This window comes from Anolis sagrei, chromosome 2 (assembly GCF_037176765.1).
Source record: "Anolis sagrei isolate rAnoSag1 chromosome 2, rAnoSag1.mat, whole genome shotgun sequence".
NCBI lineage: Eukaryota > Metazoa > Chordata > Lepidosauria > Squamata > Dactyloidae > Anolis > Anolis sagrei.
Genome location: NC_090022.1, coordinates 147,338,394 through 147,351,335, shown reverse-complemented (window position 1 = coordinate 147,351,335; position 12,942 = coordinate 147,338,394). Strand labels below are relative to the sequence as shown.

General features: G+C 39.2%; 1 protein-coding gene across 3 annotated transcripts in view; it reads left to right on the top strand.

Moving 5' to 3' along the window:
• The window catches only part of ATP13A1 (ATPase 13A1), a 44,969-nt gene that overhangs the window by 8,189 nt on the left and 23,838 nt on the right, over nucleotides 1–12,942 (top strand). For 2 of the 3 annotated variants that reach the window (XM_060763853.2, XM_060763852.2), the window contains exons 2-9: nucleotides 1,839–1,928; nucleotides 3,003–3,193; nucleotides 5,518–5,590; nucleotides 7,649–7,804; nucleotides 8,208–8,277; nucleotides 9,562–9,668; nucleotides 11,334–11,463; nucleotides 12,088–12,143. In XM_060763853.2, the coding sequence (XP_060619836.2) occupies nucleotides 1,839–1,928; nucleotides 3,003–3,193; nucleotides 5,518–5,590; nucleotides 7,649–7,804; nucleotides 8,208–8,277; nucleotides 9,562–9,668; nucleotides 11,334–11,463; nucleotides 12,088–12,143 (873 nt within the window). Of the gene's footprint in view, nucleotides 1–1,838; nucleotides 1,929–3,002; nucleotides 3,209–5,517; nucleotides 5,591–7,648; nucleotides 7,805–8,207; nucleotides 8,278–9,561; nucleotides 9,669–11,333; nucleotides 11,464–12,087; nucleotides 12,144–12,942 lie in introns of those variants that run through there. The other variant, XM_067463945.1, reaches the window with a different exon arrangement.

The window sequence follows — 12,942 nt, the reverse complement described above, 5'->3', positions numbered from 1 at the left end:
AAGAGACTACGTGGCTCACCCCCTTGCCAGTCCAACCCCCTGCCATGCAGGAAGCTCACAATCAAATTACCCCGGCAGATGGTCATCCAGCCTCTGTTTAAAAGCCTCCAAGGAAGGAGCTTCCACCCCACTCTGAGGCATAGAGTTCCACTGCTGAACAGTTCTTAGGAAGTTCTTCCTAATGTTCAGGTGGAATCTTCTTTCCTGTAATTTGAACCCATTTCTCCAAGCCCTAGTTTCCAGGGCAGCAGAAAACAAGCTTGCTTCCTCTTCCTTATGACATCCTTTCACTTATTTATACATGGCAATCATGTCTCAACCTTCTCTTCTACAGGCTAAACATACCCAGCTCTTTAAGACTCTCCTCATAGGGTATGGTCTCCAGACCTTTGATCATTTTAGTTGCCCTCTTCTGGATTCGTCCCAGCTTGTCAATATTCCTCTTGAATTGTGGTGCCCAAATTTGGACACAATATTCTAGAGAAGGTCTGACCAAAGCAGAATAGAAAGGCATAATTACTTCCCTTGATCTAGACCACTGTACTCCTTTTGATGCAGCCCAAAATCCCATTGGCTTTTTTAGCTACTGCATCACATTCTTGGCTCACGTTCATCTTGTGATTTAATAAGACTCCAAGATCTCTTTCATATGAGCTGTTTTTTGAGCCAGGCGTCACCCATCGTTTATCTGTGTATTTCATTTTTTCTGCCTTAGTATCCTACATTTCTCCATATTGAAATGCATTTTGTTAGTTTTGGTCCAGTTCACTAATCTGTTAAGGATCAGTTCAGACTTCTAGCAAGAGTAATTCATTCTTAAAGTAGTAACCTGATTATTAGGATGAACTTCCTGACTGTAAGAGCTGTTCAACAGTGGAACTCACTGCCTCGGAATGTGGTAAAAGCTCCTTCCTTGGAGGCTTTTAAACAGAGGCTGAATGGCCATTTGTCATGGGTGTTTCATTGTGCTTTTCTTGCAAGCAGGAGGTGGACTGGATGCCCATGTGGTCTCTTTCAATTCTATGATTCTATTATCATAGGACATCTTAGCCATTGGTGATGCCGGAACATCTGCTCCAAAAGCAATGTTGATAATTTAAGCTTTCTCTGATCCCATCCATTTCTGAGAAAGTGAGCCAGAGAACAGCCTCCTTGTCTGTAGTCTTATTTTAGGATATTGACACATCACTTCCTGTCAACCTAGCAGAGAAAGGTGCAAACATTCAGTCAATATCTACGAAAGAATCTTAAAGCTAAAAAGCAAGAAGTAGCAATGAAAAACAAACTTAAGACTCACCGCTGTGTCTTATTCTGTTTACCTCAAGTTCATCTAGTTAAATAGTCTCATTGAGAACCTTCTTTTTAAAAATAGTTTTTATTATGGTTTTCCAAATACAGTGTTTAGGAAAAAGACAATTGGGAAGTGAAGGGTGGGGTGGGAGGGGGGGGGGTTATATAAGTATGTAGGGATCGAAGGGAGAGGAAAAATTTCCAACAACTACCACTAAAAAGGGGGGAAAGAAAAGAAGGAAAGAAAAAAAATGCAAACTAGCACACAATTCGACTTCCATTCTTCTTCTTGGTGGTGGTGTTCTAGAAGTTAGGTATGTAGTTTCTCCCTAACCTCTTCTGGGAAGGGTTTTTCTTTAAAGGCTTTAGCCCTCCTTCTTCCAAAAATTATTTCGCTAACTTCTTGTCTTTTTGTCTCAGTCTACTCTGCCCTTCACACACCCACAATGCAGCTTTTCAATGCCCTCTTCTTGTACATTGGGCTTACTAACTTTTGCTTTCCTTAGTTCAAGCTCTAAAACCTGGCTTTTCTGTTGTGTATGTTCCAGGTGCGTTGTCCAAAGAAAGCCACGTTGGCAAAAGTGGTGCCCACCCCAAATAATGGTTCTGCTGAATTAGTACCACTTCACCGAGACCAGGTAAAAATTGGTTTGGGACAATGTACAGTTTCCCTTCATGGAAACCTTGAATATCCAATTTCAGTTTGACATTGATTGGACAGTATGGTAGATAGTTAGATGTTATGAAATGCAGACTTTGTCACCAATATAATGCAAGAGATGTGTAGGCAGTGGATTGGATCCTGAGATCTCTAATGTGATTGGAGGCTCGCATTCGAACTTGTTTCAGTGGCAACACCTCCTGAAGGAAGAGTGGAGAGGAAGGTATGTTTTACTTCCACTGCCATCTCTACATTATTCCAGCAGTTTTTCACTTCTCTCAAGAAGTTTATAGAAATTTGGAGACTGCAGGTAGGACTTTGCAAACGAATGACTTCTCCCAACATTTGAACCCCAAGCAAGAACATTCAACGAGGAGAGTATTAATTAGGATCCAAGCATAGGTTTTAAGAATGTTAATGTAAACAAATGTATCCTGCCAAGTTACTTCAGTCATTTCCTTTTTCTTTTCTTTTTTTTAGTTGGAATTTTCTGTCAGCTTCAAGGCTATTATTCATGCCTTGAAAAAAGTATTGTCTCCTCCTCCTTGTAATTTAGGAGTGAGAATGTTGCAGTTATTCAGGAGCTGTGCGACTTAAGTTCCCATCATCCATAACCAAGATAGCCAGAAGCGAAGAATGCAGGAAAATACATTCCAGCAACATTTGAAGAACTACATAGTTCTTACTCTAGTTACAGCCTTTTGTTGTTGCTGGCATTTCTTCATAGTCTCAGTGACCCATGTGTGCAAGGCATTTGAGCCCATCTATTGCAAAACACAGTAGTTTCCAGAGCCCAATGATGGTTTGGGTAGTAGCCCTGCTACCTAGCCGGCACACAGGTTCTGTTCTGATCCTTCACTCCTTTTCATCAATTTTGTAGCAGCATTGTTAGTAACCTGTTTTTTAATGTGTTTTTTTTGTTTTTTGTTTGTTTGTTTTTTTGCTTCCTTTTATTCCTGACTGTGTAATGCATCTTTATTATTATTAGAATAAATCCAGACACATTCTTTCTTACACATGAAAATAGTTGTTTGATGTTTTCTTCTTCTAGGGGGAAGATGGCCAAGAAGTTCTTTCCTTTGAGTTTCAGAAAATAAAGTATTTCTATGAACTGAATGAGAAGAAAAAATTCCTTTCTGTAGCCTTCCCTGTGGAGCACCCACTGCAATATTATCAAAATGCCAGAGGCTACCAGGAAGACAAAGAAATTAAAGCAGCAGAGAAGAAGTATGGCACCAACAAGTAAGTGGAATACAGGTGGGCCAAGTTACTATTATCTGCATTGATAGTGAGCATCTCTAGGAATAGGAGTGCTTGAACTCTTACCTGCAAAATGCTTATATTGCAGTCTAATTAACTTAAAACTATTACTTGTCTGGATCATAGGTCTAGCAAGCTACTAATGAAGTACTACTTTAAGGGCACTTTTTGTAATATAGTAGCAATAGGTTAAGCAAAGAGGTTATTGCTAGCATTGAATCAGACCATCTGCAGAGAAAGTTGCATTGTCCACATTTTGTTGTTGTTCACATTTAAAATGTTTAGATACTTTTCTGAGAAAAACAGAACAGTAGAAATATATGATGCATTATATGTAAAATAATATAAGAATCATTGTGTTGAATGCAAACTATATAATATACACTGTCCACAATATAAAATGCCTCCCCATTCCGGAAAAACAAATTGGTTAATAGTTACCTATAGAAGGGACTGCATGGAAGTGATTTTTCATTTCCCTACAACTTGCTATAGCTGTTTATTAACCCAATGACACTTCTTGATTTAGATTACCTGTCTTAATTTATTTTTTTCTGGAAAGTATGGAGCTGTATGTATAAGCGAAATTTAGTTTCAAACAGATAGTTAGAAAAGTGTACTTGTCTTTCTGAGAAGATCCCACCAGGAATAGTGGGTTCTCTCTTCAGTTAGGAAAGTGTACTTGTCTTTCTGAGAAGAGCCCACCAAAAATAGTGAGTTCTCTCTTCAGAGTTACACTTTTTTTCTAGATATAGTAATACATGCTTTAAAAGAGGAAATGGAGGGACTGTAGCAATACCTTGAAGACTGATTAGTTTTCTGTTAATTTAAATCAATTTCTTCAGATTCATTAAATGAGTGATGTTAAAGCCATAGGTAGTTACATAGTTTAAGTGGCATTATAATGAAATACAGAAAGATGTAAATATGCTCCTGATCATAAACACATAAAGACTGCATGAGATGACAAGCAGCTAATCTGTTGATCCTGTGATGCAAAAACAATAAATCTGATTCTTCAAAAGCATTCCCTTCAAATAGGAAGTTTTATGAGAACATTTCTTTCATTGCATGTGTTACTGGTGTAACAATTGTTGTAAATCCACAAGTTAATATATGAAGTGTGCCAAGAAACCATTGTCACTATTCATATTCTGATAATGGATTGAGATTTGTGAATCATTCCAGATTACAAGGCTTTTCCCTCTCTCTCTCTTTCATTTTGTTTTGTTTTTCTTCTGAAATAGCTACTTGTGGATCAGAACTAAATGTTCAGTAGCTGTTTTTTAAATACATATTGCCAGTTTGAATTTTGGATTTGCATCAAGTTATCTCTTGCGTAGAAGCTAGCTATCCTGTTTGTCCAACCATTGCTAACAGATAAGGACAGATGTCACATTGGAGGATGAGCAAATAAAAGCACGATTGATGTTGTTGGGACCTCTAATATTGTTACCAGAGTAGATAATTGCAACTGTTACCTATTTATTGCCCACAATCACAAAAGCTGAAAACAGCAGAGGACTATGTATACACCCCTTTTTAGAAGACACATCTAGCCTGTGTGTAACTAACTTCACATTTAGAGGATTAAAGAGCAGGAACTATAAGACACAAAACTCCTTCCTTTGACCCCCAGGGTAGCTATCAAGATTGGAGCACTCCTTCCGATTATATAAATATATATTAGACTCTTACTTAAAGAGCCCAAAAGGTGAGGATGTGTTTTCCAATCTGAGCTAGCACATGAAAGGAGATTTCATCCATCCCATGTTCCTCACCAGGCAATAGTGGAGCTTTTCAAAAAAGGAAACTTTGGTTAAAGTCTGGCTCAGTAGCTGTAGCCTTTATGAAGGTTATGGAGGAGCAATTCAGTGATGTCATAATCGCATAAACCAATAGGAAAATTTTTTTAAATTGGCTGATAATATGAAACCAAGAACACTTCTCATTGGCTGCTTGATTGTCACATCAGTGACTTGTTTCTTCATAAAGGGCTGGGCGTTTCCATGTAAACAGCCATGGTTACGGTAGCCAATTTTTATTTGTTTAGCTGTTGATTGTGTAATTGATGCAGTTGTGGGATGAGGGTGAAATCCCAGGAACAATCCTCAAGTTTCCATTTGTGAGGGTATATATGTACACACTAACAGGCTACTCAAATGAACAAGAAAGGAGAAAGCTGTGAGATGTTCTTCCACAAAGGAAAGTAAAAGCTTCAGGGTTCTGGTGACTGAAGGCAGGTTGGGATGGCTCAGCAGTACATGAGTGTCAAAATTAACCAAGGCTTTTGCTTTTCCACACAGGGCAGAGATGGTTGTGCCAGAGTTTCTTGAGCTCTTCAAAGAGAGAGCAACAGCACCTTTCTTTGTCTTTCAGGTAAACAAACATATATATATTTCTAGAGGCTCAGTGTTTGAGTATTGGTCAAGGATTTTGGGAGACCAGAATTTGAATCTCTACTTAGCCATTGATGCCATTGAATTACCTTGGGCAAGTCACACTCTCAGTTGTAGGCAACAGCAAGCCACCTATGAATAAACCTACTCAAGAAAACTTAGGACAAGGTTGCCTTATGACAATTCTTCTTAATATCAGTTGCCTGCTAGGATGCTGTGAGCCATATATACTAGCTTCAAATAGTGGCAACCTGGCATGGACTTGGAATTTGGTGTCATCACAGAAAATATTTTGATGCCCAGCTTGCTTCTTGGTTTAGGCACTTTTCGCTTAGCCAGAGGTGAAATAAAATGGACCAGCCACCAACCACTTGTCTCCATGCTTTTTGTTTGTTTTACATTAAATTTCCAAGCTGGGGAGGAACTCTCTTCTGTGCAATGCAATTCAGTCTTCAATCATTAGGAACCAAAGATAGCCTTTAACCCCCAGTCTCTTTATTTCCTGCCAGATCTTGGACATACAGTCATCTTCCCACATTTGGATTTTGACTTTTGTGGATTTGATTATTCATGGATTTGACTAAAATGTTCTTTCTCGGAATCTCTCATGTTGAAGGACCTAGAATTATTTCAAGAGAACACCTCTCTAGAAACCCCTAGTTACTCTAATCTGATTCTGTAGTCAACATCCCATGGAAGTTGGCCACAGAATCATGCTGGAAGAACTAGAAATTCCTATAGAGGTATTCTCTTGAGTGAAAAAAATAGCCATTTCCTTATTCATGGGTTCCGCCATAGGACTGCCACTTTCATGGTGGTCCCATGCCCCTCACCCTAGTGAATGTGGAAAACTGGTTGTTAAATGTAAGATGCAATGGCATTGAGTATGATGTGTTTCTTTTGAGATAAGACAGGTCTCAAGAGTTGGTCCTTTTTAAAGAAAAATGTAAAGACTGGTTAAGTCCTTTTGCATGGTTTTTAGGGATCAGTTGCAGCGACTTTTGGACACATTTGTATTTTCAAGAGTATTTTAAAAATATTTATCACTGACCCCAAACAGCAACTAACATCAGTTAGTTCCTTTGAAAAGTAATGTCTCTTCTTTAAAAAATGTTGTGCCAAGCTCTATCTCTGTGCTTTCATTTTTGGCATGAAACTAATGTTTTTGTTTTAACTTTCACCGTGTGTACAAAACACCAGATGTTTGTGTTAATAACAACCTTTATACAAACCCAACCCCTGCTTCACCTTCACCACATGTTCAAATCTGCCAGAAGGGCTGATAAGTAACAAAGTGCTTTAACATTCTTGTCCCCCTTCCTCCTTTGGGTATCTGACACATACCTTCATACTCTATCTCAATCTACTTCTGAAATTCTGCTTTGTTTGAAGAGCAATTTTCGATACTCAAGAAAAGTCAAATAGGAGCCCACCTCAGAACATGGAACTGGGGTTACAGACCCACTATTTCAGTAAACCTTTTAATAGTTTTTTAAAAGGTGGGTCAACATTTTATGTCTCCATATTAGAGAGGAACAACTGAGGATGAAAGCGAGTGCCTTGCCCAAGGCTAGGTAGTACATTTGTGGATAAAGTAGTACAGGTTTGAGTATTCCTTATCCAGAAGCACTCCAAAATTATATTCATGGGTTGCTGAGATAGTGATACATTTGTATTTGGATGGTTCAGTGTACACAAACACTGTTTCATGCACAATATTATTAAAGATATTGTGTATAAAATTCCTTTTAGTCTTTGTGTATAAGATGTCTAGGAAACATAGATTTATTTCATGTTTAAACATGTATTCCATCTCCAAGATATTTCACTATGCATGAGCAAATATTCCAAAATCAGAAACACTTCTGGTTCCAAACATTTAGGAAAAGCAGTTCTCAAGATTGGGCTTTTTAACTCATCCTTTTAGACACAGCACTGCTGTTTGTTTCAGGCCCTAAAATTTCCACAAATCTTTTATTTCCCTGGAAAATGACCTTACTTGGTCAGCACTGAAGAGATTTGTTTCTACTTTCTATAGGTATTCTGTGTTGGACTGTGGTGCTTGGATGAATACTGGTATTATAGTGTCTTCACTCTTTCCATGTTGGTGGCTTTTGAAGCATCTCTTGTCCAGCAGCAAATGAGGAACATGTCAGAGATCCGAAAAATGGGCAACAAACCCTACATGATCCAGGTACGTCAAAAAACAAGGGAGATAAGAGGTGGAGCATTCAGGGTTTGGTGTCGAAGTTGCAAGAATGTTGAATGCTCAGGGTTACATGCGATCAGTGGACAGTGATCATTATTGAGAAGGTAAAGAAAGTAAAGATAGTTGGGGGCCTCCAAGAGAAGTGAGTAAAACTGGAAGTACAAACAAGGCTCCAAGGATTGTTTCTATCCCTAAACTGAAGGCTATTTAAGGATATTACCATATATATTTATGTTGGGAGCTAAAATTACAGATTTTGATATTCATGAAAATATCTTTCAGTGGAGTTGTTACAAGGTTGTGGGACATTAGACTTGGGACTGTTTCTCCAGTGCTTTCATCCTCCCAGATCCTAAGTGCTTTCCTTCTGACTTTCTTCATCTCACAGGTTTACAGAAACAGGAAATGGAGGCCAATTTCCAGTGATGAGATCATTCCAGGGGACATTGTTTCAGTCGGTAACAGAGCTTCCTTGTTTTTCACTGATGTGAATGTATAAAGTTTATCTAATTGACCTTACTTTTGCCGGATATCAACTTCACTTGTTTTTTGTCTTCATCCATCCCTAAATATCACTAAAGCTATGAGGCACTAGCTAAGGGTCAAGGCAGGAAGAAGGCTTCTCATGACCTAAATCCAGTGTTGGGCCTTTTTCCTCTCCCCTACAGCCATCCCTTCTGCCCTCAAAACCTGCTTCACAAGTTTCTCAACCATCTGGAGCGGATACAGGGTGGAGTGTGGAGGGGGAAGCAACTGTAGCAAGAAAGGGCAGCTCTCAATTTCCTAGTACTACTTATTGTAATTTCCATCAGGAGCCAAATCCATTGGACCCTGACGGCAATTGCAGCAGTTTATTTTATTTCTGGTAATTCTTTATATAACCTCCTTCCTTGCTGGCTTACAGTGAAGCTGTTGACCTTGTAATTGCTTCCCAGGTGACATGGGAAAACACCAAGTGTCTGCAAAGTGTAGGATGGTCACACATCATCTAACATGAATAAGTAAAGGTGGAGAGCCTGGTTCTACAAAGCTTTAATTACTTTGCCAGCTAGAGTTGGAATGCATTTACACCTGCTTTGTCTTGGCTGCATTAGAGACAGCTGATATGGGAAAACAAAGAAGACCCTCACTATATATACTGAAATATTTAGATCTTACTTGTTATCATGGGATTTAAGAGCAGCATATAGATAAAGCAACAATAAATTTAAAACAATTTTAGATTGAAACGATAAAATAGTTTAAATGAGATAAAAATTAAAACAGTGTTTGAAAATAATTATTTTTCTATTTATCCTTCTTTATATCCCCTCAAAATATTGACATTTATCTTATTTCATTCCCCATCTGTGTCCTGCCTGGCCCAATGTCAGACTGGATAAAAATGAAAGAACAATACAGTATTTAAAATGAAGAACAATTTTAACCAACATAAACCAGTATTTCAATGGGATGTATGAACCTGCTTTTGGCTGATGAGATAGTCAAGTTAATTAGGATTGTTGTTATTGCTGTGTGCCTTCAAGTCATTTCTGACTTGGGCAAATCTAAGTCTAAAGTTTAGGGCGGGGCTGAGTAAATGATCTAGGAGGTACACCTGTGGCGTACAGGTCTTAATTTGGGGGTCCCCAAGGGTAGAGGGAGCGAAGCTCCAAAAATGCCCATGGTTGTCCATCTTATTGCTTTCATGAAGGCTATATTGTCCTGCCAACCCTTTCTGAACATACAACTCTCGACTCTAGGCCGCTCTCCTCATGAGAACCTTGTACCATGTGACGTGCTGCTGCTGCGAGGAAGGTGCATTGTAGACGAAGCCATGTTGACTGGAGAATCAGTGCCTCAGATGAAGGTTTGGAGATTGCTGCTCTCATAATTTGCCACCTCTTTGGTGCTAGCAGAATGCTTGGTGTTTTACACACTGAACAAGGAAGACAGGCGGGATGAAGGGAATAAGGGATGTGGGATTATGTATACAATGGGGAGGCTGTAGTGGAGGCAGTGGCAGTGAAGAGGGAATAGCTGACCAATTGCATATGGATACACTTTATAAAAATCAGCAATAGAGGATGATGAGTGCTGCGGCAAAAGCTGAAGGAAATAAATGCTTGTATATTAAGGGCCAAAAAAGTGTGAAGCTGGTCAGGGCACAAAATAGGCTTGCATTCTCTAATACAGGGGTAGACCGCTGTTGGAAGCAGAATAATAAGATGGGCTTCATGTGTTTCATCAATCTTAGGCACCATTTATACTGGGCACTTAACCTAGGAGCCATTGCTTTGGGTAGAAGAATCCCCTAGCCAGTGGTTCTCAACCTGGGGTCCCCAGATGCTTTTGGCCTTTAACTCCCAGAAATCCTACCAGTTGGAAAACTGGCTGGGATTTCTGGCAGTTGTAGGGCAAAAACTTCTGGGGACCCCAGGTTGAGAACCACTGCCCTAGGCGAATCTGAAACTCACCAGTCCCTGTTTGAGTTGATTCATGATTTCAAACAAGAACTGAGGCAACAGTTCATCTCCAACATAGAGGCTTATATCATTGCAGCATGGTAGCAGATGTTTTCCTTTCACCACATACATATGCCTCCTGTTCTAGATTATTTTTCTTATAAAAACTAGACAAAGGAAATGGAACAGGAATCTACATCATTTTACATGCATTTTTGTAGTTAGACAACAGAATTGTGCCACCTTCTTTACCAGTGATAAGATTCTTTATGTCTCTACATTTAGCATAATACAGGCCTGTGGCATCTTAGGCCCATTTCTGTGATTAGCCTGTTTCATTTTAAAATCTATTCCGTAGTATAGTTTCATGCTGTAATATGCTTCTGTGTGCAAGATGCTAAAGGTGTGTGTCTTTAATCAGAATGGTACAGATCATGTGAGATTTGTGACATCAGTGAGAAGTTAACTATGCGCTCAGTCATTGGTCAGGGGAAAAGATACTCAACAATGGCCTCTGTTGTCACTTTGCTAAGAAGTGTTTTCTCCCATATTTCAGTATCGGGTGCCTTGGCCTGGGTATGGATGATATCTTTCAATCACATTGTGCTACCGATTTAACCAGCACTTACCATTTTATTTTTCTTGACATTATCTCACATAAACAGCAGAAAGGCCGTATTTGTTCTATTGCGTCTCTCTAGAATAGGAGTGGCCTCTAGACCCATGTTTGTGATTCCAGAAGCCTTCCACCAGTCCACAAGCCCCCCACCCCCCAGTTAAAAAAGGGCCAGATTTTCAGGCAGTTTTTTCTTGTTAATCGCACAGCTTTCCCATCACAAAATATTAAAAAATATGCACCCCCTTCTCTACAAGCACTGCAGTAACAGAATTACATCTGGAACTACTCCCAAATAGTGTGAGGAAGAGATGCCCCTTCACTTCCTATTGCCATTATGAGAAGGTATATAGTGGAATTATCTCCTTCTATACTCTTAGCATCTTCAGAATAGTGATAGGTAATGAAGACACTTCATTTATTATCCATGCTCAGTTGCCACTTTCTCTTGTAGGAACCAGTGGAAGAGTTGGACCCAGATCATATTCTTGACATGCAGGCAGATTCCAGGTTGCATGTCATTTTCGGGGGAACAAAAGTTGTGCAGCACATCCCACCACAGAAGGCCAGCACCGGCCTGAAACGTATGTACCAGTTTGGCTAGGGTGAATATGTTGTAGGGAAGCACAGAAAGGGATGGGACCTCCTGAAGATACTCTTAATTGGTCATTCATCCCACTGTTTAGATTGACTGGATGCCGTTATTTTCTTTTCTGATGTGATTGAGTCTATCCTTATTGTTGTCTTAGATTTGTATTTCTAGCTTCATTCAAAAGGTTATTCTTTAGCTGTCTTTGGCGCAATTATTACTTTTGCAATAGCTGTAGGCTATGTACCTGATGAGTCGGGGAGTACCCATACTATTATTGATAAAATGGCAAATGTTAAAGTTGAAGTAGTCCCATGGTCAACAGGGAGCTATTTGGATGAATTGACAGACATAACTTCATCTGAAAGAGGTTTTTGAGCTCGGGAAATGCACAGACAAATGAACCAAGCTTGTCCAAATCTATTTGCTGAATCTTACAGCTTCCTACTTTGCCCTCTGATGGTCTGTGTATAATAGCGTTGGTTCCATATAGTGCTCAGTATGGCAGAGTTCATTTTGTTGAGCTATTTCCTCAACTTGCACATCTTTTCCATGTTGAGTTGATCCTTTCTCTACAACAATATGATGTATCAAAGCTTTGCTTTCCTACCTTTTACAGCTGTCGATAATGGATGCGTAGCCTATGTTCTAAGGACAGGCTTCAACACATCTCAGGTATGTAACCAGTGAAAAATAACTTCACTTGTGCAAAGTCCCACATGTCAAAATCCAAGAGGTAGTACTTTGCCTATTTAATTCAGTTGTCAATATCAGAAACCTAGATCCAGTTTTCTGGGGCTCCATCCTTTGTAGTTGCCACATCTGAGTCAGAAAGTGCAGCCCTCCAGCTTTTGTTGACCTCTAGAAGTCCTTGCCATTGATTATGCTTACCAGGGGTGCTGGGAGTTGCAATCCAACAATAGCCAAAGAGTTCACTCATGCATTATATCTTTTAATTCTCTTAAGTGAACCAGGATATTGTAGTACATTTAGGCTGCTCATCTTAATAACTGATTTTGTAAATATTTTCCAAAGTACTTCACCTTTTAGAAGAGCTAGATAGCACATTGAATATTTCTTCACCTTTACAAACAATAATTTAACGGAAAGTATAGCTTTAAAATGTCTATTTATGGAGTAGCTTCATTGGCTGATTTGTGGCTTCATTGTTTCCATCTATCTCTTGTTTTTTCTAAAGCTCAAAGCTGTTTTTTTTATTTATTGTGTCAAAAGTGAATTGAGAATACAGTTATAATGTATAAAAACCATAAACAAAGTTAAAATTTGCTATTATACTAAATCTCCTTTGATCAGAAGCTGGCCACTTTGAATGCCACTGGTGTTGCTGTAAGAAGGTCCTCCATTGTATATGTGGTAGGGCTCAGACTGCATTATAGTAAGTGCTCTGTGGTTTGCTCTTTTCCACACTTGCATGTCATGGACTCCACTTTGTAGTCCTATTTCTTAAGGTTGG